Source organism: Thermothelomyces thermophilus, chromosome 1 (assembly GCF_000226095.1).
Source record: "Thermothelomyces thermophilus ATCC 42464 chromosome 1, complete sequence".
Classification (NCBI taxonomy): Eukaryota; Fungi; Ascomycota; class Sordariomycetes; order Sordariales; family Chaetomiaceae; genus Thermothelomyces; species Thermothelomyces thermophilus.
The window spans coordinates 5,943,200-5,966,733 of record NC_016472.1 but is presented as its reverse complement, the minus strand read 5'-3'; the positions used below and the strand labels follow the sequence as shown (position 1 = coordinate 5,966,733).

Genomic DNA, 23,534 nt, shown 5'->3' with positions numbered 1-23,534 from the left:
GCTCTTGAAGGGCGGTGTTCGCCGGACTTTTTCGGCTCGCTTTACCCTCGTGATGCTTTGGCGGGACACCATCGGGAGGCTTGTTCTCTGTGACGGGAAGACGCGGCACTCTCTCGCTGGACAGCATCGCAGACTGCCCATTCCCGCCTTGATGGGGGTTGTTGTTCAAAGACATATTGGCCAGCCCAGAAACAAGAGTCTCCTGACCACTGATAGAGACTCTAACCGCCTGGCTGTAGGACAAGTGTAACTGTTGCGCGACTTTGCTGCCTCTTCCGACTCTCTTGCCATCTGCGAGGGTGGTCGGTTGATAGACGTCGTTGACGACTATCTCTTGCCTCCGTGGTTGTGCAGTGGCGAGATGATTGTGTCGGGTTAGCAGCTCGTGCTCTTGTTTCAAGCTCTCGGCATAATCTCCCCATCGCGCTGCGGATTGTGCTGTTTGGATTGGAAAAGTTTGCATCAGTGGCTGGGTGTGTCTGCCATTTCCGTTTCCGCTTGACAAAACAGGCTGCTCTGGAACAGGAAGCTTCCGAACAGACCGGGACGGCTGGGGTATCGCGCTTCGGCTGTTCAGCTTGAACATCTCTGTCTCCTCTGCCCCCATCAGTCTCATCTTGTCCATTAAGGACATGCTCTGAACCGCAGTCTGGATAGCTCCAGTGAGCACCTCGAATTCCTTGCAGTCGCAGAAACACTTCTGCCCGCACAACTTCTGGCAGCCATGGCCGCACTCCAGCGTTTCGCGGCACGGTTCACCGCATGGGAGGACGTCATGCGGAAGACTGCATCCAGTATCAACGAATGCACCCAAAACAGTATGACGGTTTCTTTGACTTACGCATGACACTTAAGAGTGCAGAAGTGGCTGCAGTTTCGAGTTTGCTTGCAAGGCAAGTCACACCCACCAGAGTTGTCTCCCCAGTCTTCGACTTCCTTTATCCATATTTCTCTGTTGTGGGGCTGACATACAAGAGGGAGACCTCGCTCCCTCTGGATGCGCCCCTGCTTTGCAAAACCCGAGCAGATATTGTACCAGAGGTCGTGAGAGGCTTGGTGAGCGCCAAGGACGTTCTCAACGTTTCCAAAGACGTAGAATCCCCGACGAGCACGGCTGATGGCGACGACGGCACGGCGTTCATCTTCCAGAAAGCCGACAGCATATGCGCGGTCGAACTGAGGACTCCGGACGAGTGACAAGAGGATGATATCGTTTTCCTCGCCCTGGTAGGAGTCTACAGTACACACATTGAATATGGAGCCCATAATCGAAGGGTGACGCTTTAGCTTTCTCAACAAGACCTTGCACTGGCCCTTGTAGAATGTGAGAACCGTGATCCTTTCAGAAGGAGTGCCGTTCGCTACGAGATACGCGAAGAAGTTCGTAATCATTTCGGCTTCTCGTTCGTTGAATTTGCTGAAATCTGAATTCACGTCCTCGGGCCAGGTATGGTCGAAGAGCCAAGAGTTGCGGCCGCCCATTCCGAGAACATCAGGACGATGGTTGATAGACTCCACCGATGGGTGATCGTAGAGCTCCGGGTAGAACGGCTCCAGAATATAACGGAGCTCTGGCTTCATGCGGCGCTGTTGCTTGAGCATCACAAACGGCATGTTCAGGTTGACCATTCTCTGGAAGAGCGAGACATTGAGGTTGTAAGGCGCATCGCCGAGTCGTAAAATGTCGCACTTTGGTGCAAGCTGCTTGTGGTCACCGACCAAGATGAGTTGCTGAATCGAAGGGTACAGAGCAGAGACGATGTTGGCCTCACGGGTCTCGGCAGCCTCCTCGATAAGAAGAGACTGAGGCTGCATTGCGGCAAGGCATCCGCGATATTTAGTCAACCCAGTAGTGGTGCAGCCGACAATGTCGATCCTCTGCTTGTCGACGAGTTGGGCGTTGCCAAGGAATTTGAACGCTTTACGCTGCTTGCAGAGGTCCACGTTCTCGGCGATCAACGCAGCAAACTTTGGGGTCATGGCGTCTAGCAATCTGGCCTGAAAATGCTGGTAGACAGCGCCGCGCAGGTCGCGGTCGATGCTGAACAGATCCTGATTCCGGAGTGCTCGCGCGACGGCACGGTCCCAGCTTGTTAGGTTTGCTGGGTCTTTACCCGACCATACGTGCTTTAGTGGAATGACTGGACCGCGAAGGCGGTATAACTCGTCCTCCTCATCATAGGCGATGTTTTCGATGTCTTCTTCGTCCTCCCACTCACACTCGGGGAGATTCTTGCGCGCCTCCGCCTCGCTCAGCTCAAGTTGTGTCGGATGGCGTTCATCACGAATTCTGGCGGGAATGAGGCTGTCTCCCAGCCAGAGCGCGAAGGGGCCGTGTTCATTTATGGCTTCATGGGTTTCCATCGACTCGTCGCAAAGGGAGCTGTACTGGTCTGCGGTGATGATGCCGAAGTCCAAGAGCGTTTGTGGGTCCAAGAGGCGATTGCTGAACAGAGAATCAACAAGTTCCTGGATTTTCCTGACATTCTCCTGGCGCCTAGCATCAATGCTTCTACACTTGTTGTCCGCGGGGATCTGATTTCGCCCACACTTCTGGCGTACTTCGTACAAAGTGTATGGCTTGATGAGATCGCTCTGCGTTCTACCGCCAATTCGAAGGACATTGGTTCCGGCTCTGACGCAGTGTATGAGAATCTGGTCCAAAGCATGATTTGTCTGGGCGGCTACCAGGATGGGAGGACCCCGCCGCCGCCTACGGTTGGCAACCAAGACCCTAAGTGCTTCGACGGAGGTGTACGTTTTACCGGTGCCAGGTGGGCCCTGCACAATCGCAAGCTCCTTGGATATGATGCGATGAAGGCCAAGTAACTGGGACTCATCCAAGAAGGTGAGGTCTTTCAAGTCAGGGAGGGCACCGTTGACGATGTCGTATGCCCCCCACTCTGTCATCTCTTCAGAGTCCTTGGAAGTGGCTGCAGTGATAAGGGTAGAGAGGTCCGTAATCGGGTTTTCCTTGAGGAACTCGGGGTGTGCGTCACTGGTATAGGCTCCGGTCAAGTACTTGTCCAAAGGTGAACTGCGAGACGAGTGTAAGCGCGGGCTGGCTCGTTTAGGATTGTTTTACTAGTCACTCACTCAGTCCTTGCAGCATGTTGCAAACCAACCAGTGAATGTCTAGCGGACTCGAAGTAACCATGCAGCGACTCGATCATGATCAGCTCAAGATGTGGGTCGAGGACGGCATCCTCGGGGTTAGCCCAAACGAGGTCGACGACGGGAGGGTCCTGGTCGAGTCCATTTTTGTAGGGGCGCTGTGCAATCGTTGCGATCTTGCAGATCTTCTTGAAGCTGTCGCTCTTTGGTGACAGAGCCACAATTTTTCCCGGCTGGAGCCGCTTCGATTGCTGCCATTGAATACGGTACCTTGACCGCTCGGTAGAGAACGAGACTCGGGCAAGCGGGCCGATAGTCGACATCACATATTCCTTGGCTCGAACCTGCCAATGCGTCAAAGGTTGACCGGTTATATGAATTTGAGTGAAGGCACACCTGCGTGTAAATATTTGTGAAATCGTCATCCATCATCGACTCCTTGCGGCGGTGGTCTGCGAAGCTCCTTACGGAATATCGCAGACCCTCAGTGGCTTCGCGGCGTAGGATCTCATACTGAGCAGCCAGGTAGTCCTCTTTGGAGGACCAAGGAACGTCGACGGGGTTCTCGGGTAGCTCGTCAATGTCAGACTGCGTGGCAAGGATCTCAGCCGCAGTGGGAAATTCTGGCTTCGATTGCCAGTCATGCCTCCCTTTAGGGTTGAAGAACACATGCTCTCGGACAATATCTATTGCCGACTGTACCAGGAGAGAAAATCAGCTGCTAGCTCGGGATTGCCAGGAGCGATTTCAGGTCACAAATTCTAACCGGAAAGGACTGACCTGAGTGTTCGCATCGGTGCCGATGATGTTCATGTTGGACACCGCCTGTTGCTATTTGCCTTGAAAATGGCCAGTAGGTACTTGATCAGTTTGGAGAAATGGGTGGATTCTGGTGAGTTTTGCTGTGAGTGAAAGAATGGAGCTGGGGGAAGATTCAAACGGCCCGGCTACGCTGGGGTCTGGATCAACCTAGATGCAGGTCGCGACAGAGAAGACGAGATGCAGCCCTGTATTTCCCGAGGAAACGAGCTGTGGCGGAAATTGATGGATAAGCAGCTTCGAGGCGTGTTGGAATGAGGAAGAAAGGTGCAGGATTTTCAAGGCCTCATGAGGCACGAGTGTCTTTATTTTTGTTCAGTCCAGTGAGATAAAGTTGGACAGAGTGTTCTGGGAAATGCGGTTATTAGGGAAGGCGCAAAGAAGGAGCACCTGCCTTCCCTGTCCTCAAAATGTTTTGTCATTCGGATGATGAAAGTGCCTACCGTACGGTGGCCCCAATAAATAATAATACGTATGCTCTTTGTTGGGAAGCTCATCCTAGGAAAACAAATTCTGCACGGATAGGTGCTTTCAACGCAGATATCCGCGAGGTTTGCTAAATGGTTACATAATTAATTACATGTGGTTCCGTTGCTTGATTCACTCCGGGCTCGCATTGGTAAGTCTAATCAACCTTCGCATTCAGAGCGGATTTGGACAACAAACCACGGGCGAGCATTCACCCTAAGACAAGTTCCTGGTCTCCGCGTACGTGCATACAATACTTGGAGGTTGTGCCCAATGATCGTCCCTGGAACTGTTCGTTTGTTGACAAGGAAACGGGAACTTAGTGCACAAGGTTCATGCTCAAACAAAAGAAATCTCCATTTGCTCGCTGATCTGGAGGCTCCAGGAGGTGGATTGTCGGCGGCCAGTCTCAAGTCAAACACCTCAATTAAATCAGCTCGTTGTAGTAACAATCACGATAGCGACAATAAAAGTTTGGGAAGATTAGAAATATCCAACCGACATCCCGCACCAGCCGCTCGCTCCGAGCTCTCTCTCGGTTGTTCCCAGAATCACAGATCATCAACTGGTGCATGTCCGCTCATCCAAGTGAGCTCAGTATCCCTCATAAACTGCGCTCCCCACCGATTCGGAGTCTGCGGCCAGTCCCGAAAGCCCTTGACCAACTCATAAAACGCCTCCACGTTCTCCTCAGACGGATCTTCCACCAGCCTCTTGATGGCCTCCATCAACCCCTCGGGCTTCTCCTTGACCCCTTCCAGCACCCTCAGGAACCACTTGTGGTAGGGATACAGCACCTCATTCTCCGCCAGGATCAGCCGCCCGCCAAACAGGACCAGCTTGGTCGCCGCCAGCCCCAGCCAGTACGCGTTGCCTTTCTGCCGGGCCTCGCCGCAGAAGCACCGCCACGCGTCCAGCTGCGCGCGGAACCGCACCACCCGCTCCCTCTTGTCCTCGACAGGGTAGCGAACGGCCCGGCGGAGCACGTCCTCGAGCGCGCCGCCCCCGATCCTGTCGAACAGCACGACGGCCCCCTCGAGGGCGAACCGCGCCGGCTCGCTCCCGCGCGCGGCCACCTCCCGCAGAAAGCCAAGGCTCAGGTACTTTCCATCGACGAACCCGCCCGGGTAGGTCGCGACCTCGGCGTCGACGAAGTTGATCTCGCCCGTCTGCTGTCGCTCGGCATAGGCCTCCTCCGTCAGCACCACGAGGACGTCGACGTCCGACTCGGCCGTGGCGAAGCCGTGGGCGATGGAGCCCGACAGGATGAGGGCGAGGACGGATGGAATGGGGAAGAGGCGGGCGATGATGTTCTGGATGGTGGAGGCGTGGTGCGGATGCATGCCGGAAGGGGGGGCAAAGGTTGGTATGGGGTCCGAGGAGCCCATGATGTGTTCGTGTGGAGCGGTTGTGGATGATATTATTATAACTAGAGCTGTGGAATGTGGGTAAATGTCGGGATGGTTCAAGACTAGGCTCAAACACACGTTCTGGAGTTGAGGGAATCGACGAAGAGCACTCTGAGAGGGCGAGAGTAGGAGTCTTTGATTGACCGGGACTCGCACTCTGCGCTATGCATCTGATCGGTTTTTATAATTCTCTTTCTGAATGCCTCGCCTGAGCGTGATCTTTCTTGACTAATAATATCCCCGATAACGGGACGGGAGGGGACAACTGAGCAATGTAGGCTAAAATCCATCCCGTGGGCCGCCGATCTTCCCTTGTCGAATCATACATTCTGAGTTCTCTTGACCACGGCGTGCTTCTCCGAGGATGGTGTCCGGACTGCTGTCACCGTGCCGGGATCGGAAAACGCGTCGGCTACGGGCTGGTTCATGCGCGGAACCCCTTGCAACTGCGATCGCAGTACCTTTTTCGGCCACAAATAATTAATCACCTGAGACTCCGGAACAGTGTTGTTTCTGCCATCTTTGGCCGGAATCGGATGTACCGAGACTCGGCTACGAACGGGACTTCTTACCTGACTTGGTCAGACGATTCGCCCAAGAGAATCGCTGCAGCGTTAATTAATGCTTCGGCCCCTACGAGGCGAACAGCGGCTAACACACCTCCTTGGCACAAACCCAGTTGTTGTAGACCATAAACCCAGGGTCTGAAGCGCACAGGGCTAGATTAGCATCTTTAAGCCAATAATATTTTAAGGGAACGGACTTCGGGAGAGATAGCTTGAGGCCACTTGGCAAGCGAAGGAATCGCTGCTTGAAGGAATTTCCAAGCGCAATCTGCATCTCAGTACGGGGGGTAGCATCTATTAGATAGCGTTTACAGACAAACCTTACATGATCTGAGACATAGACATAGACCGTACTGGGGGAAGATGATGTTGGACCGGATCCCACCAACGCATTGCTGGTTCGGAAAGTGATCAGTGTCCAGCTCGGGATCCATGCAAGGAGAATACATGCTCCCTCCCCAGTTCTCGGCCGTGTAGCAGCGGTAGCACTGTTGCGTCTTGTTCCTGAGGTTGTCCGACTCGCGCTTGGTCGAATCTCCGCTGAGCATACGGAAACCCTGGAGGGACATCGTTAGCAACGATGAGCCCGCCCCGATGGCGCTGGAATCTCCTGTTCGCGTACTGCTTTGAAGTACAGGTTCGCTGTCCAATAATTGGAGAGATCCTCCTCGAAATGGCACGTCGTGCAGGACCCGAGTTTTGCGATATCCGTGGTAGGCATCGAGGCAGCGAAGGCGTTCCCTCCTACAACCTGGTGCATATGCGATGACGGCGTCGCGCCCGGTTCCACGAGACTTGTCTTCGTCAGTTTCCGGCCCGGAAGTTCTTGATGGTGCGCAGTCTGGAGGCTCAAACGCACGGATCAAGCCGCTCAATCACGACCTGTGAGCAGCCAAATCGAAGCATTGCTGAGGAGCTCGTTCGAGGAGGCCCCCTCAGCATCGGTTCGTCAAGTTCATATTCTGGGTAGTACTCTGCCCTTGCTAGGCCAGCAAACTTCCCACAGGCCAAGAGGTATGAAAAGAACATTGTGACGATGAGCTGATCGCAAGAAAGAACAGTTCTGAATCACCGCACGTAAACTGCGTCAAATACGCCTTTCTGGATCGTGCTTCGCCGCCAATACACCATGGCACAACAGGAATCTGGGTGACTATATAAGGACATTGAGTAGATCCGGGGAGCCAGACTTAGCCGCGATGTGCCGTATATTTACGTGCATCGATGCTGCATCTCTTGAAAACTGGCAATATCTTAGTTAAAAACTGGCCTATGGGAGCGCCCCTCGCCTCTCGAATGCCGCCTATTATGCATCTGCCGCTTTTGCCCATAAAAGTTCTGTGTCTGCTCAGAAGGGTCAAGAACAGGTAGCTTTAAGGACAAGAAACTGCACCTTCTAAACAACAACGAAGACCAGAAGCTGTCGTTATCATTGGGAGGGCGAGAACGTGTTTCTGAACCTGGTAGTTCACTTTCCAAACTGCTGACTCAGCAAAGCTTGTGTCACGGATTAAAGACGTTTTCTGAGAATTAAAACGGTCGGGAACGCGTATGCGATAAATGCAAGCTGATTGGATATCAGCTCAGGGAGTTCCAAAATTGCTGCACAATGCACCTTTTTTTCAGGGAGCCTCGCGTGAAGCGCGCACAGGCTGCAGTGCTGCTGTCTATTAATTATATCACTAACTAGTTCACTCCTTCAGGCTTGACCGGATGCAGGATCCAAGCCTTGGATAGTGCATCGCTGATCGCTGCCCTGCCTTGTTGTGTTGGCTCGTTGGCCACAATTCATCACTTGGCCCGCCTTCTCTCCTCGGCCTCTTTCCTCCACTTGCCGCCAAGCCTCCACTGCACCGCGAGCCCCAGCATCGCGACGAGCTGGGCCCCAACGCAGACGGTGCACGCCGGCCCGACGCCTATGCCATTGATCATGGGCATGACGAAGCTCGTGCCGCCGGCGGCGAACAGGCACCGGGCGAGATTGAGGCTCGCGCTGGCGGCCGCGCTGCGGTCGTGAAAGACGTCGACGAGGTACGTCATGACGACCGACTGCGTCGCGATGGCCGTCCAGCCCGTCACGAAGGTCGTCACGATCGGCACGGCGATGTGTACCCGCTGGGGGTACTGGATGGTCCAGCCGAAGACGATCACGGACGCGCACTGCAGGAGCGCAAAGACGGGGACCAGGTGCAGACGCGCCTTTTCGAGGGGGAAGTCATCCTCCGCGTCACCGTCGGTGTCGACGGCCGCCCGTGTCGATTCTAGCTGAAACTCGTACTGGGCCTTGAAGCGCCGATAGTCCATGTCGAGGATCTTGCCCATGATGAGCGTCCCAATCATGGAACCGACGCCGTTGGCGATAAAGGTCAAGCCAATCTCGGTCTCCCCGAGGCCGTAGTGCTCCTGAAAGAGACTGGACATGGCCGTGATGGTCATCTGCCAGACGGCGTAGTACACGGCGAGAAAGACGATGATCGGGGCGGCTTGCTTGCTGACGAGAATGTGAAAGGGACCGACGAGGTCGATGCGTTTTCTTGCCGGCGGCTCCGACGGCACTGTGTTGGGATCCCATTTGATCTTGGTGGTTCTTTGGTAGACGACCAGGGGATACTTGGCAGCTGGGTTCGACGGCGTCCGGCTCCCGTTCCCGACGATCGACCTCAGCGTCTCGGGCATGAAAAGAATGAGGAGCACGAGGAAAACACCGCTGTAGATGGCCAAGAACCAAAATATGGACCTCCATCCCAGGGATCCCGCAAGCGCCCCTCCGATCACAGGTCCCACAGCGACAGGCACGAGCAGCCCTGCCTGGAAGATGCCCATGAAACCCCCACGCTCATCACGGGTGGTGATGTCTCCAATCGCCCCGGAGCCAATGGCAATGGTGCTCGCGCTGCCGGTGCTCTGCAAACATCGCAACACGAGCACGGCAGCATACGTCTTGGCCTCTGCTAACCCGATGCAGGCCCCGAAGAACACAACAAACGTGCCGCAGTACGCGATCCGGCGCCCCTTGACATCTGACACAGGACCCCAGAGGCTGGGCGCGATGGCTTGAAACACGAGGTACGTGGTGACAGTGAGGTTGACAAGCTCGATGGAGATGCCGAGGTCCCTGGCGACTGTCGGGAGGGCAGGGAAGTAGATGTTGGACGCGAAACCGGAGACTGCATGATTCCATTCCACTTGTCAGAGTGCCAGCCTTGCAGCCCCGGAACGAGGTCACACACTCACATGTTGCGGCGACAGAAACGATCAGCACGATCAGTGCTTTCTGCCGCTTGTCGAAGATGCTGTATGGTGCCTCGGGAGTTTCTGGTGGAGGAGGCGTTGCAGGGGGAGTGTCGTCGGTTGGAGCTGGTTGGGCTTTCGTGGTCATGACGGGCAATCTTGTAGCGAAACAAGTCTAAACGATCATGGATGAAGGGTAGGTGAGATGATAAGTCTGTTTTCCAGGTCGAGGTGGAGGTACTAATAAGTAGAGATCACGAGCCTGGCTGACGTCGCCTGGCGGAATTCGGAGTTGAGATCCGTTTCAGGGGTTTAAACCCCGGGACCCGCTCCGGAGTTGAGCGGAGTTGAGCTGCGAAATAACAGGAGGCGCATAACCCAAGACCCAGCCAGCCTGATCAAGACACAAACCGATAGTTATGAGTTAGGCAAGTTGTTACCACGCCAGCCGTACCATTCGTTTCCTTGGTTCTTTCAGTTCCTTTGATTTTCCGGTCTTTTGTATCTTCACCATGGGCTCTGTGCAGCAACCCGAAGAGGCTGAGTGCAGCGTGGCATTTGGGCAACACTACGCCATCCTCCAACTGGACCTGATGTCGGTTCTGATAGATGCCGCCCAGGACGTCGACGAAGGGCAAGCGTTCATTTCCAGCTGCGTACGGTGGAACGATGCCGTGCACCGCAAGGTCCATCGGCCGCCCACCATCTTCACCACTCTCTCCTTCTCAAATGCTTCGCAACCCGAGTTGGCACCCGACGCCGACGCCCCATTTACCAAATTGGTACGAGAATTCGGCACTTTTGAGCGAGGTTCCCCCGGGGTCCGAATAGATTCTCGCTTCGTGGTCGATGAGAAGGACATTGTCCTGGAGAAGACAAGATGGTACGCCGGCGCCGGCAATGCCCTAGAGCAGATCCTAAAGTCGCAGAACATCGACACGGTTGTTATTGTAGGTTGCCAGTCAATCTCTCCAAGACCGATCGGGCTGTTGACAACGGCCATTTTACTTTAGTCCGGCTTGACACTTTCGGGCGTGGTGACGAGCACGGTTTATCGGCTGTTCGATTTGGACTACAGGGTATATGTCATCGCGGACAATGTGCTGGAAATGCCAGCGGGCCAGGCAACGGACTTTAAGCGCGTTATCTTGAACACTCTGTTTCCCAAGATGAACGTGCATGTCATCTCGATTGAGCAAGCCTTGCTGGCTCTGGAGCGGTCTTAGGATTAATGCTATTTCTTTGTCTTGTGTTTTCCTATCTCTGGTTATTATTCCCACTGGTCTGACGGGGCAGAGGATACAGTAGGATACAGTGATAGTAGTCTCCAAGCGCACTGCGAGAAGAATGGTTGGAAGAACGGTTCGCTCAGGCCTACACGCCATGCGTGCAGCTCGTTACCGCATACATCATTGTCCCAAACTCATCGACGCTCTGCAACCACCGGTCCACTCTGCTGTGTCTTTTGACAACATCTGCCTCGTCCAAGTCTGGGGGGAGTGACCAAAGCTCGTCGATGCGAAGGCCGCCCTCAGACCACTCGGCCAAGTAGACGTTGTATGATTTCTCCCACTCGTCCCGGGTTCCTGCATGCCATAGCCATTTGCTTGCTGGCGCAAGCAATCCTCGCAACTCTGTTCCGAGGAAGGTCGGGAGCCCAGCTTTGGCAGAAAGCATGTTGTCCAAGAGGTACATGGTGAACAGCGTCCGCCGCTTTGCCTCCGCAACGATCCAGGACTCCCATTTCGGACGAGTTCCACCTTGCTCGGCTGCGCACACGAGACCCTGCGACGAGCAAGAGCATGCAATCTCTTGGAGATTCATCATGGCCTGGCGGAGGAAAGGATCGGCTTCCCGCCCGAGCAGGAAGTAGAAGACCAAGATATATATCAGATAGGCTTGGAATGCAGCAAGCAGAGTCATGTCGTCGTAAGTGTCGTACTGCCCATGGAGCTTGTCCATCTCGCGCTGCAAAACCTCCGCAGCGACCCCTTCGCTACCAGGCAGCGGCTTTTCGCAGATCCGAATCAAACTCAAGCAGGCCGAGAGCGGCGGGTTCGGCCCTGTCTGAAGCGGCTGTGCTGGGTGTAGAAATGGCAGGCTGCCATGGCCTCGGACCGCGATAGCCGCGTAAGATTTTAAGATTCTGTAGGTGAAGGCTGTGACGGCCGTGGACAGAGTTTTGGTGGTCTGTCCAGGGACAGGAATGTAAGAGTTGAGCCAGCGGTTCCGGATGTCATCCGCGTTGATGGGACACACAAGGTCGAGGTGCGAGAAGTCAAGTGCAGCCGACCCTCGTTGGGCACCACGTGTCACCTCATGTCTCTGACGACCGGAATGACCGGCATCTGTGACGTTTGTCAAGGCCGTGTTGGCCGGGCTGGGAAGAGTAGCACCAATCGGAGGCTGTATCGATGCGGCGATTGGATTCGAGGTCTGACTTGTCGCTTCCGGTTCAGGGGTCAGTCTCGAGACTGGCCGACTCCCGAGCATTGAAACCGGGCTGCACGATTCCGTTTCCTCAATGACCGCTGTGTCTTGGAAAGAGGCTCGAGAGTGGAATGCTTGGGAATATGTGCAGGCCAATCCTCGCAGGGCACATCGGCCACAAGACGGTGCCTTGTGGTCGCATTTCGCCTTTGCATTCGAGCATGGCTGGCAGGCCTTTTGCCGTGATGTCGAGTATCTCGTAGTTTTCATGTCTGAATGGAAGGGGCTAAAACGTGGGGTTGTCTGCAAATATTGCTGAAGGGTAGGGCAGGTAACGAAGGTGGTGATGCTAAATGTCGCTGGATTGGTGGGCTGACTAAGGATGGTGAAGTGAGATGTACGGATCCGTAGTTACGGGGTAGTTATATTAGCCTAACTAACGAATCGTGCTGCGGGACACTGTATCCAGAAAAGGCGTTGGCCGACCGCCAATGAGTTGTTATCGCCACCACCCGCACCTGGCCAGTCCTTCATTGTCTTGGCCCATCTCACCATCAGTTTGATTCTCCTAAATTTTCGATCTCACGATTCCTACCTCAAATTGTTTTCCTGTAAATTCAATTATTCTGTGTTGTGAGGATTGAGATAAAAGAGGCGATGGATTCCGATGGTGGCACCGTTCCAGCCGTAGCTCTCCCTGCTACGGTCGCTCGCACACCTGCGAGGAAACGCAACCAGACGCACGACGATAGCACGAATAGCACATCAATCTTTTCCAAGGCTCCAGCCGCTACATACCGAGATGGAATGGGCGATGGCACATCTGTTGACAACGGCCCGGATCAGCCAACCAAAAAAGCACGTCTTGCCGTAAACTCTGCCGCCACTGCGCCCGAGGAAAAACGATTACGCAGGCATGTTCCTCTCCAACTCAACCATCATAGAATACACTGACCAATGCTGACCAAGCCAAACCTTACTCACAGATACCGTCCTCAACCTCCCAAATCCTTTCATGACCTCTACTTGCGCGCCACAACCCAGCGCTTCTACGTCCTCTCTCGTGTCCGCCGTGGCAAGCGCCGCCCCTTGGCCACCTCGTCCTCCGGCCCGGACGGAGGAGCAGCTGAGGAGGAGCAGGAGGAGGAGGAGGAGCTGTCCGAGACCGTCGAGCTGACGGGGTCGACGGGCAACATCTACACGGTGACCATCTCCCGCCAGCCGACGTGCGACTGCCCGCACGCGCGAAAGGGCAACCAGTGTAAGCACGTCGTGTACGTGCTGGCACGCGTGCTGCGCGCCAAGTTTGATTACGTCTATCAGTTGGCGCTTCTAGGGTCCGAGGTGAGGGAGATCCTGGACGGGGCGCCGCCGCCCTCGGGGGAGGGGGGTCCCGACAGTGATGGTCGTGAGGAGGGAAAAGGGAAGCGGAAACCCGTGGAGGGAGATTGTCCGATTTGCTTCTGCGAGATGGGGGAGAGTGAGGGCGCTGAGCCGGTGGTGTGGTGCCGAGCGGCCTGCGGACAGAACGTGCACAAGGCTTGCTTCGAGACCTGGGCGGCTACCAAGAGGAGGCAGGCTAGTAGTGGCGGCGACGAGGTGACGTGTCCATATTGTAGGAGCGCGTGGGAGGGAGACGAGGACATGCTGAAGACGATACGGAGGGATGGGAAGCGGAATGCGGATGGCTATATCAACGTCGCTTCGCAGCTGGGGATCAGCACACAGCGAGGTGAGTCTTCCCAGAATAATCTACGCAGTAAGTCAGCTCCAACTGCCAGATTTCTGACATTTGCCTAGACTACAGCACGTATTCGAGATGGTGGTCCGGTCACCCTGACAGCTATCGCCGCCGGTATTACTGAGAAACAAAGGATGGGGCGTGCCGGTGTGGATACTCCCGAGGAGGCAGCTCTGGCTGAAGACAGACTGCGCAATGGCTGCATAAAATTTCCTTCCTATATATTGATGACCTCTTTTGGTAAGCGATGCATTAGGTGCTCGCACTCCGGTGCTTATCTAAACGAAAGGGAGTGAGTTCAAGAAGATCAAGTTGCAACGGCCGGTCTATCATGGGTATAATAGTTATTCGACGGTTCTCGAGCCTATTCTCCGCTCAGTTTTTTCTCTGATCGTGGACGAGGGGCCTGTCTGCATGTTGATTCCCCCAAGAAGAGCAAAACCTCAACCACACTCCAAAAGACGGCTCTCGGCAACATAATCACCCGTGCACAGATTCTCGAACCCTTCAACTTGTTCGTATTATAACTTGCTTCGTATGAACAGGGTCAGCAACACATGCATCATATATTTGCGCCCGAAAACGTCACAGTAATGATATAAGCCCGAGTGATACCAATAAGGCTTCGAGGTAACTTCATCAATAGATAGGGAAATGTCGCACATGGCTACAGTATCTACCTTATCTTTGAGCTCTTTGATCTAGGTGTCGTCGGTAGGCTAGTGGAAAGTGCGCACGCCCCTCCCGCTTGAACACGTGGTGACGAAGGCCATACCATGCCAGGTAGTTCAGAATGTGGAAATGACCGGGCTTAGGCAACGGACCTAGTCTAAGCTACATCGGGCAAAGCTAGGGACAGGATTCCATGGGTTTTTACACGTCATCTCCAAAGACTCAGTCCTCCCATTTGGGATGTCTCGGGTCTCAAAAGTAGAGATGCGGGTTCGGAGGAGTCGGCGAGGAGATAATAAATTCAAAGTCAAAACAAGCTCGAAACAAGCTCAGCTGGGCACAAGGCTAGATGGGAGTGGGTCTTGGTCAAGAAGATGGGCGGAAGGAGGCGTGCTACAAATATTCCTTACTCGCTAATTTCTAATCGGAGCATGTAATAGGCATGTATGCAAATACGTGTCCAGTCAGCAGATCAAGCTAGATCATGCATGTCAGGTCCGTAATCCGGAAGCAGCACGCATGGTATTAATACAAGTGCAGACGAATGTCAGGAATGTAATGCAGGGATGTTGTACAGACCTACATACTTCTGCTGTCTAATTATCACCTAAAAACTACGGAGTACCCTTGTGCGTATTCGGCATGTATACGGTACAGCCAAAAACCAAAGGCGCTTGACTGCTTCCGGAGCCCGGGGGCCCGGTTCCGTTGTTTCGCGGGCAATGCCGAACACCACAACCCGCGGTCCGGCAACGGCAGACGGGTACCGCCGGTGCATTATGCGGAGAAGCACCGGCAGGTCCATGACCCAAGGAGACTGTCGACCGGAATCTGAGGGTCCCGATTTCGGTCTGGCCAGGAGTCGCTTTGCGCTTGAATTATGCAGCCCGCAGCCGGAGCGCTGAGTTGGACTGATATTCGAGGGCACCAATTTCAATCTTCGGGTTCAGGAAGCCACCTTCGAGGTTCCTATTTGTGCACGACTTAGATATCCGCAACCGGGCTCCGCGCTCTTCCAGAGAAGAAGTGGTCTTTGTGTTGCGCGGGAATGCGAAGACGGGGGTAAAACGCAAAGCGAGACAAACAGAACCAGACTTGGCGGACGACGTGGGCTGCCCTGGGTGGGTGGAGTGGGGGGTGCGAGCGGCCCGGGTCCGAGAGGTGCAGAACCGATCGAAGGAATGGGCCGCGTGCGGCGCAGCTGCCTGGCCTACATACCGGGCCCTGTACATTGCATTGCGGAGGCGATGACCGGCCAGGTTCGCCCAATCGTGTGGGGTGAGATGCCAACCAGGCGTCGCGGCCTGTCTGATGACCCCGGATCGCTTGCATTGGGGGGCTGCCCGGGCCTTGCTTTGTTTGGCGGCCGCTCAATCGTTTTTGTTCGGCGGCTCAGCCCACCTCGTCGGTTTCGCGGCAAACTGGTGGATTGCCGGGTGACTTGGTTCGACTGTCCCGGCTGGCCGATGATGCTGGTAGATGGCCATCTCCGGATCGATTTGCCTCAAAACGCCGGCTCGCACGCCACCGGCGATTGAGGACGGGATTCCTGTTGGGAAATCGGTCGGGTCGGAACCTCTCGCGCCACCTCATGCGCATTGAGGTATGGAGTAGGTACATACATACATACACACATGCATTCTGCGGAACGGCAGTGATGTCCTGGGCCCTGGGTTCGCATGTCTTACGCACGCAAGTGGATGAAGCGCGAGGCAGCCGCTTATTCGCAGTTTTGCAGTGGTGGTAAATGGTGCCAGAACCAGGTGCCTGAACCTGCGTCGTAGCGTAGCGATGCAGGTTTGCCTCCAATCGACTCCAGCAGGCGGCCGCTGAGGCAGGCCAAAAGGCGGTCTTCTGCTGGGTCCAACAAGGCTTGTGAGTCACTAACCGATTGTGGAGATGGCACCTAGCGCGCTCGCAGGCTTCCAGGCCACAGTGCTGCGCCTGCAGCTGACTGCAGATCTCCCCTGCTGCAAGCACACCGGGCAGACTCGGCATGAATGAATTAGAGTGCTGCTGCCTCGGCCTATAAAGACGAGCTCCCCGTCAGCTTTCTCACTTTCTCAGAAGCGGACTTGTGAGCGTTCGTTAAGAACAGCCTTTCGCGGCCGTATTGGCATATTTCCTTTCCTTCCAGCACGACAATCGCTCATTGCAGAGGCAGCCTTAACAATGCCTCGTTGCTGGCCTTCGTTCCGCTTCCGCTCCAAGAAGGAAGCGGGGGTGTCCACCAAGCCGGGCAAGCTCCCGGACAGCGGGTCCAGCGCCTCCACGCTCGGCTCCGACGCCAAGAGCAAGACAGCGGAGGAGAGCGAAAAGGTCAACGGGCTGGAAGAGGGTCAGGAAGAGAAGAAGGACGACAAGAAGAAAAACGACAAGAAGAAGGTCAAGAAAAAGAAGGACAAGAAGAAGGAGGATGAGGACTCCAAGGAGGATGGAGATACGAAGGACAAAAAGGAGGACGACAAAAAAGAGGACGACGATGAAGATGGCGACGAAGACAAGGACAACAAGGATGACGAAGACAAGGAAAAGAAGGTGATTGTAGGCTCGGTCAGCGAGGCCAAGAATATTTACAGGGGCGCCTCGGACGACGACGGGAACTGGACCTGGGTCGACAAGTATCCCGATGGCGTCGAGGAGGCGGCCGAGAACGAGGAGACGGCCAAGTACGCCATCGTCGTGCGAAATCAGAAGAGCAACGACAGCCGCAAAAAGCTCGAAGCCCACAGCATCATCGTGCAGAGCCCGCAGATCAGGGCTGTACTGGCCGAAATCATGGCCGACTACCCGGGAGTCGCCTGCGAGCTGACGCGCCTCGAGTTCGAGGCGCCCTTCAAGCCGTTTGTGCACCGATGGTATGTAATTATCCGCTGCTGTAATTACCTCCGAGAGTGTGCGCGCAAGAGTGGGTGGGGTGAGAGCAGCCAAAGCTGACGACGTCGCACCAGGAACGAGTTCCAGAAATACATTGAGAAGCCAGATCTCGATGAGAAGACCAAGAAGGACATGAAGGTGCTGATTGACATTATGAACTACGAGATTGGCGACAATGTCAAGACGTTCCAGGATTACGTCAAGAACGGGGTCGTGTGCTTCAAGGACCTGTGGATGATCTTCCAACCGGGCACCGTCGTCATCGCGACGGGCCAGGGCCAGCTCAGCGCCTTCGAGATGGTCGAGACCGAGTACCAGACGACCAACCGGGGCCGGTTCCTGGTGGTGCGGTGCGACTGCGTCGACTACGGCGGCAAGGAGTTTGGCAGGTACCAGGAGCAGATCCTCATCCCCGAGTTCATCGGCACCAAGAAGATCACGGGACTCAAGGTGTACCCCCTGCACTTCCACAAGGACAAGGAGTCGGTCGAGGCCAAGCTGATCAAGCGGGGCGAGCTCTTTGAGAAGCTGGCCGGGCATCACTACAAGCAGTACTCGGGCAAGGCGATCGGGTGGGACCGCGACGAGAACGAGATCGAGTTGGAGGTCTCGGGCCGCATCATTGTCGACATCGACAGCTTCAATCGCTTCAGCCCCTGGCGGGTCCGGTACGTCAACGAATGGAGCGCGACCGACCTGGACCGCTTCAGCAAGTACAAGGAGAAGATGGGCATCACGGACGACAAGTTCGTCCTGCCGCCCTACTACCAGATGCTCGCCCGGGCGCGGACGCGCGGCTACTCGCTCAAGTTCAAGAAGTGGCTCGACTTCTTCGTCGACCAGATCACCGAGGTCGAGTGGAACACGACGGCGTTCGACAGGCTGGTCCTCCCGCCGGACCAGAAGGAGCTCATCATGTCCTTCTCCGAGTCGCAGATCGCGGGTAGCCAGTTCGACGACATCATCCAGGGCAAGGGCAAGGGCATCATCTGCCTGCTGTCGGGCCCGCCCGGCGTGGGCAAGACGCTGACGGCCGAGGCGGTGGCCGAGACGCTCCGGGTGCCGCTGCACATGCTGAGCTCGGGCGACCTCGGGTCGAGCCCGTGGGAGGTCGAGCGCGAGCTCAACTCGATCCTGGAGCTCGTCGCCCGGTGGAACGCGATCCTGCTGCTGGACGAGTGCGACGTCTTCCTGGAGGCGCGCAGCACGCACGAGCTGGAGCGCAACAAGATCGTCTCCATCTTCCTGCGCACGCTCGAGTACTACGAGGGCATCATGTTCATGACGACCAACCGGGTCGAGGAGATCGACGCGGCCTTCCAGTCGCGCATCCACGTCAGCATCGAGTACCCCGACCTGACGGCCGCCTCGCGCCGCACCATCTGGACCAACTTCCTCCGCGGCTCCACCATCAAGAGCTCCCTCACCGACCGCGACATTGCCGAGCTGGCCGAGCTCAAGCTCAACGGCCGCCAGATCAAGAACGTGCTCAAGACGGCGCAGCTGCTGGCGGCCAGGAAGAAGAGCGAGACGCTGGACCGCAAGTACATCGAGACCGTCCTGGGCATCGAGAAGAAGCGGCCCGGGGCACCCCAGCAGATGATGCACTATCTCTAAGTCGTAGTAGTTGACGGTCGGCCGGTTTTGGGTAAGGAAGGGCGCAGACGGGTTGGGTGCGGAACGGCGTTTCGGCTTGGTGGGATGAAATGAAACGGCGGGCTGGGGGCCGGTCGATAATTAAAGGGAATATTACGGGGTGTTGTGGGAGAGCATATACATTTCTCTTTTGATGTCTGTTTTACTTTCCGTTTTTTTTTATATCCCTTTGTTTTTCCTTGTTCTCGGTGATGTCCTGATTTGTCTGTCTGTCTGTAATCACGGAGTTCCAATGGATAATAATAATTACCAGGCGTTGGATATTGAATTTTTTTTTTTTTGGGTCGTCGACTTGATTCATTCAGGATTACTCTCTCTCCTCGCTCATTTGGCCTACCAGTCATCGCTGTTCACCCTCTTAAAGATTATGACTATTCCGAACCATATTATCTTTACAAATCATCCCACATGGACCCGGGATCCTTGTCATCATCGTCAGCGGGTGGCATGGTGACTTCGTCCTTTTTGGCATCCTTAATCTCCTTGAGGAACCTCTCCCCGGCCTCCTTGTCGCCCTGGAACAGGGTGTCGGCCACCATGCGCCGGGGCGTCTCGCCGAGCCACTGGAAGAGCGAGAAGTCGCGGAACTCGCTGGCGCGGAAGATCTCGAGCATCTCGACCTCTTCGTCGCCCACGTTCTCGACGAAGTGGCCCATGTTCTTGGGCACGATGCCGACGTCGCCGGGCTGGTAGTCGAAGGTGCGGGCGCTGCCCTCGGCGCCGAAGACGGTGACGCGGGCGCGCCCCCGCAGGAAGAGCGACCACTCGTCGGCGTTGGGGTGCCAGTGCATCTCGCGCAGCGCGCCGGGCTCGATGACGACGTGCGCCGCCGCCACCGTCTTGGACACGGGAAAGTTGGTCGCGCTGTCGACCACGCGCACCCGCCCGCCCGTCGTGTTCTTGGGCGGCTGCGCCAGCAGCCGGTGCGTGAACTGCTGCCTCGACTTCTTGACGTGCCGCCCGGCGGGGAACTCGTCCCGCAGCGAGTCGGACGGGCGGGATCCCTGGAAGATGTAGCGTTCCGCCGCGGGAACGTGGGCGAAGATCTCGGGCGGCAGGTGGAAGTTCTTGGACAGGACGGACCGCGGGGTGTGGGCAAGCCAGTCGGTCAGCAGGAAAGTCGACTCCTCCGAGAAGTCGCCCGAGTCGAATATGAGGAGGAACTCGGTCCCGTTGGCGCCGAGGCCCTGCAGCGAGTGCGGCACCCCGGGCGGGAAGTACCACAGGTCGCCCTTGGCGAGGTCGTCCATGAAGGTGCCGCCCTCGTAGTCGATGGCCGTCACGCGCACGTGGCCCGCGAGCACGTAGCCCCACTCGGCCTCCTTGTGCCAGTGCAGCTCTCGGATGACTCCCTCGTCCAGCCGCATGTTGACGCCCGCGAGCTCCACGCTGGCGGGCAGCTCGCGGACCGTGGTCTGCCGGGTCCAGCCTCCTTCCTGCAGGTGGGGAGAGGGCAGAGAACGGGAGACTAGGTTAGCCGCTGCTTTTGTTCGAAGAAGGAGAAAGGGAGGGGGGGGGGGGGTATTCGGGCAGGATACGGACCTCGATCCTTATGTGGGAGTCGGCAAAGCTCCATCTCAGGTTCAGCATGTCGCCGTGGTCCGTCGACGGCGGCCGCACGATATCCGGGTTCTGACGGGCCCGCTCCCGGTTCCAAGGGCCCAGGACAGAGGCTCCGTCACCATTGCGGTACGGCAAGGGGTCGAGTTTCTCTCCAATGGCGTCCACGGCACTATCGTAGGGGTCTCGGTGTTCAGGCGTGTATGGCGGGGGTGGGTTCTTGCGGTACTTGGCCGGCAGCGGTTTGCCGTCCAGAAGCCGCTGTCTTGGGCTGTCCTGAATGGGAACGGCCACCGCGAGGTCCCCAAGGATGGCGGCCAGCACGAGGATAGTGGTAGCGGGAAGACGCATCGCGTGTTCTTGCCGCCAGCTCAACCGGTCGTCGGACGGTTTGATGTGTAAGCAAATTGGCAAGGACAAACTGGACCCTACGTTATGATATTAACCAAAGGAGGGGAGAGACAGAAAGAAGGGTCCGGCAAGATATATGATGGTCCTTCCATCATTCTTATGCTCTCCACCACCCAACGGTTCTCGGTCCGTCCTCCAACATCACCTACACATCAAAGCAGATTACGGGAGACAAGTTACGATGTTATCAAGAGTCAATTGATGCCGCCGACAACCGACCAACCTGATACACAAAGCACGGCTCCCAGAGATCTCGGAGCAGATAGAGGGGGGAGGGGGGGTTTCAGCAAAGGCGATGAGCATGCGCCGGAACTGCATGCTATGTCTTCTCGGAGGCCCAAGACGGAAGTTTGCCAAGTTGCCCCTGGCCATGACATCATGCACCGAGTCGAGGATTGGCTGCCCGGCACGGCAAGGCGCCAAGAGATTCGCAGCGGGACTCGGATGCCTCGTCGTCACCATCCACATACAGCCGGGTCTCGGCACCGACAGCCGACAATACCAGCAACCTCGAAGTGGATGTATGTATGTACTCCGTACCATCCACTAATACGTAGTGGAATGGATCGGTAAATCAGACTTGTAAGAGGGTTTTATCGATAATATAAGTAGGCATGAAATTTTTCCTGCTCATAAAAAGAAGGAAAAAAAAAAAAAAAAAGAACAGGAGCCAAAACCGGAGTGAAAGAAAGAACAACAGCGAAAAGGCAAAACAAGTCAACAAAAAGGACTGCCAGCATTGAGTCTCCAAAAAAAAGGTGACGGCCGGCCTCGTTAACTCACCCGAGACAGCATCGCCATGCCCTATAATACGCCGCCCGACGAGGAGACTCCGCTGCTGTCGACGCCGCAGCCGAGAGCCTGGTTACCCATATCGCGATGGCGCAAGCATCTGACGGCAGATGTCTCGCGGAACGGGGCTGACCGCATCCTGATCCTCTGTTATCTGATCACGGGCCTGCTCGACAGCGCCTCCATCTCCGTCTGGGGTTCCTTTGTGTCCATGCAGACCGGTAAGTTTTTTTTATATTTCTTCATGGGGACATTATTTTCAGATTGCCCCTTGGATTATATTAACGTGCCAGATGATGACTGACGTGGCATCGCACACGCTCCCCAGGAAACACCGTCTACGTCGGCCTCGGACTCGCCTCGCCCTCGAGCTCGACCCGGTGGATCAAGTCGGGCACCTCGTTGGTGGCCTTCTGTGCCGGGTCCTTCCTCTTCAGCCGCTTCCACCGCCGCTTCTCGCCCAAGCGCCGCTGGGTGCTCACGGCCTCGTTCGCCGCGCAGGCGGCGCTGACGGCGGCGGCGGCCGGGCTGGTCACGGCACCGGCGGCGGCCCCCGTCGGAAAGAACGACGACGACAGCCAAGGCGGAAGCGTCAGCGTAGTCGTCGGTGGTGGTGGTGGTGTCAGCTGGCGGGTGCTGGTGCCCATCGCGCTGGTGGCGCTCCAGAGCTGCGGGCAGGCGGTGGCGAGCCGGGCGCTGCGGTACAACGCGCTGACGAGCGTGGTGCTGACGAGCATCTACTGCGACCTCTTCTCGGACACGGACCTCTTCGCTGTGCGGAATCCGGCGCGGAACCAGAGGACGGCCGCGCCGCTGCTCCTCCTCCTCGGCGCCTTCCTCGGCGGCAAGCTCGCGGCGGGCCCCTGGGGGGTCGCCGGCGCGCTGTGGACCGCGTCTGCTCTCAAAGCGGCCTTGGTGTTCGTCTGGCTCATCTGGCCTGCCGATGGGTCTGTGGAAGCGTCATGACGCTGGGAAGGGGAAAGACAGAGTACTGGGTCCAGCGATGGGAAGAGCGGATCTCTCGGCTTGCAACCTCTGGGTTCCAGCTAATGCGTCTCATATGCGACCAGATATTTGACTTCTTCAGGGATGCAGTGATGACTCGGTAGATATCTGCGCGGTCTGCTTCCCAGGTGCTGTAGGCGACGATGTCATCCTTGTCAGGCTCAGGGACATCGCTGTCGAGGTAGCGGAACAGCTTGTACGGTGCCAGCGATGAGCGAAGCTGAGTGTCCCATGCCTCCAAATCTTTCTCGCCGCCGAGGGCAGGAAGTGCTACGAATGTCCTTTTCTCGGTAAAGAGAGCAGTGCCGTTGCCGTTGCCAGAAGCAAATGCCTGCAGCTGCTTCATGAAGACCATGTCGCGTTCCTTCTGTGGGCGATTCATGGACTCCCACAAGTCCATGATACGTTGCATGTCGGAGAGTAAACTCGCGCTCAGCCTGCAGTCTGGCTTCACGCTGGCGGATGAGCTCCTCCTCTTGTTCTTGTTGTTCCAGCATCTCATCCTCTCCTGCATCGCGCTCAGGCGCAGGGTCATCAAACGGACCAGTTGACGACATCTTGAAAGGTGTTGTGTGTGTGGATCAGTTGTGATTCCGAGCGATCTTTCCCTGGGAATATTTCTGCCTTGCCCGTTCCTTCTGACGGTAGACACCATTCACCCTCGGGTGGTGGGCTTATTCGTGTGAAGAAAGGTTTATAAGGTCTTACTGGTCTTACGACTTCCACAGAGTTGGAATCGCGGGTGTTCTTCTTGTCGCTTGACCTTGGTAGAGTGTTCTTGAC

At 56.2% G+C, this 23,534-nt stretch overlaps 8 protein-coding genes across 8 annotated transcripts; 3 read left to right on the top strand and 5 right to left on the bottom strand.

The window, feature by feature from the left end:
- Positions 1 to 221: 221 nt before the first annotated feature.
- Positions 222 to 3,927, bottom strand: MYCTH_2115339 (uncharacterized protein; the record flags this gene model as incomplete). Its single annotated transcript, XM_003659731.1, has 6 exons — positions 222 to 233; positions 263 to 785; positions 842 to 3,037; positions 3,097 to 3,458; positions 3,511 to 3,810; positions 3,895 to 3,927. The coding sequence occupies 6 exons, from the start codon at positions 3,925 to 3,927 to the stop codon at positions 222 to 224; spliced, it is 3,426 nt and encodes a 1,141-aa protein (XP_003659779.1).
- Positions 3,928 to 4,652: 725 nt separating this feature from the next.
- Positions 4,653 to 5,974, bottom strand: MYCTH_2297195 (uncharacterized protein). Its single transcript, XM_003659730.1, has one exon. The coding sequence runs from the start codon at positions 5,787 to 5,789 to the stop codon at positions 4,953 to 4,955; it is 837 nt and encodes a 278-aa protein (XP_003659778.1). The 5' UTR covers positions 5,790 to 5,974; the 3' UTR covers positions 4,653 to 4,952.
- Positions 5,975 to 7,634, bottom strand: MYCTH_2297192 (uncharacterized protein). The gene is made up of 5 exons (XM_003659729.1): positions 7,236 to 7,634; positions 6,999 to 7,170; positions 6,702 to 6,933; positions 6,471 to 6,514; positions 5,975 to 6,271 (listed from the first exon to the last, which is right to left on the bottom strand). Exons 1-5 carry the CDS (start codon positions 7,403 to 7,405, stop codon positions 6,131 to 6,133), a joined length of 759 nt encoding a protein of 252 aa, XP_003659777.1. The 5' UTR covers positions 7,406 to 7,634; the 3' UTR covers positions 5,975 to 6,130.
- Positions 7,635 to 8,167: 533 nt separating this feature from the next.
- On the bottom strand, positions 8,168 to 12,307 carry MYCTH_2115336 (uncharacterized protein; the record flags this gene model as incomplete). The annotated part of the gene is made up of 5 exons (XM_003659728.1): positions 8,168 to 9,543; positions 9,611 to 9,691; positions 9,879 to 9,883; positions 10,986 to 11,901; positions 12,208 to 12,307. 5 exons carry the CDS (start codon positions 12,305 to 12,307, stop codon positions 8,168 to 8,170), a joined length of 2,478 nt encoding a protein of 825 aa, XP_003659776.1.
- Positions 12,308 to 12,834: 527 nt separating this feature from the next.
- MYCTH_2297186 (uncharacterized protein) lies at positions 12,835 to 14,160 on the top strand. The gene has a single exon (XM_003659727.1). The coding sequence runs from the start codon at positions 12,995 to 12,997 to the stop codon at positions 13,835 to 13,837; it is 843 nt and encodes a 280-aa protein (XP_003659775.1). The 5' UTR covers positions 12,835 to 12,994; the 3' UTR covers positions 13,838 to 14,160.
- Positions 14,161 to 16,514: 2,354 nt separating this feature from the next.
- On the top strand, positions 16,515 to 19,253 carry MYCTH_2297184 (uncharacterized protein). The gene is made up of 2 exons (XM_003659726.1): positions 16,515 to 17,308; positions 17,402 to 19,253. The coding sequence occupies exons 1-2, from the start codon at positions 16,623 to 16,625 to the stop codon at positions 18,942 to 18,944; spliced, it is 2,229 nt and encodes a 742-aa protein (XP_003659774.1). The 5' UTR covers positions 16,515 to 16,622; the 3' UTR covers positions 18,945 to 19,253.
- A 1-nt stretch (position 19,254) lies between these two features.
- MYCTH_2297182 (uncharacterized protein) lies at positions 19,255 to 21,071 on the bottom strand. Its single transcript, XM_003659725.1, has 2 exons — positions 20,526 to 21,071; positions 19,255 to 20,419 (listed from the first exon to the last, which is right to left on the bottom strand). Exons 1-2 carry the CDS (start codon positions 20,892 to 20,894, stop codon positions 19,376 to 19,378), a joined length of 1,413 nt encoding a protein of 470 aa, XP_003659773.1. The 5' UTR covers positions 20,895 to 21,071; the 3' UTR covers positions 19,255 to 19,375.
- A 583-nt stretch (positions 21,072 to 21,654) lies between these two features.
- On the top strand, positions 21,655 to 22,990 carry MYCTH_2076551 (uncharacterized protein). Its single transcript, XM_003659724.1, has 2 exons — positions 21,655 to 21,967; positions 22,075 to 22,990. The coding sequence occupies exons 1-2, from the start codon at positions 21,754 to 21,756 to the stop codon at positions 22,710 to 22,712; spliced, it is 852 nt and encodes a 283-aa protein (XP_003659772.1). The 5' UTR covers positions 21,655 to 21,753; the 3' UTR covers positions 22,713 to 22,990.
- The last annotated feature ends 544 nt before the right edge of the window (positions 22,991 to 23,534 follow it).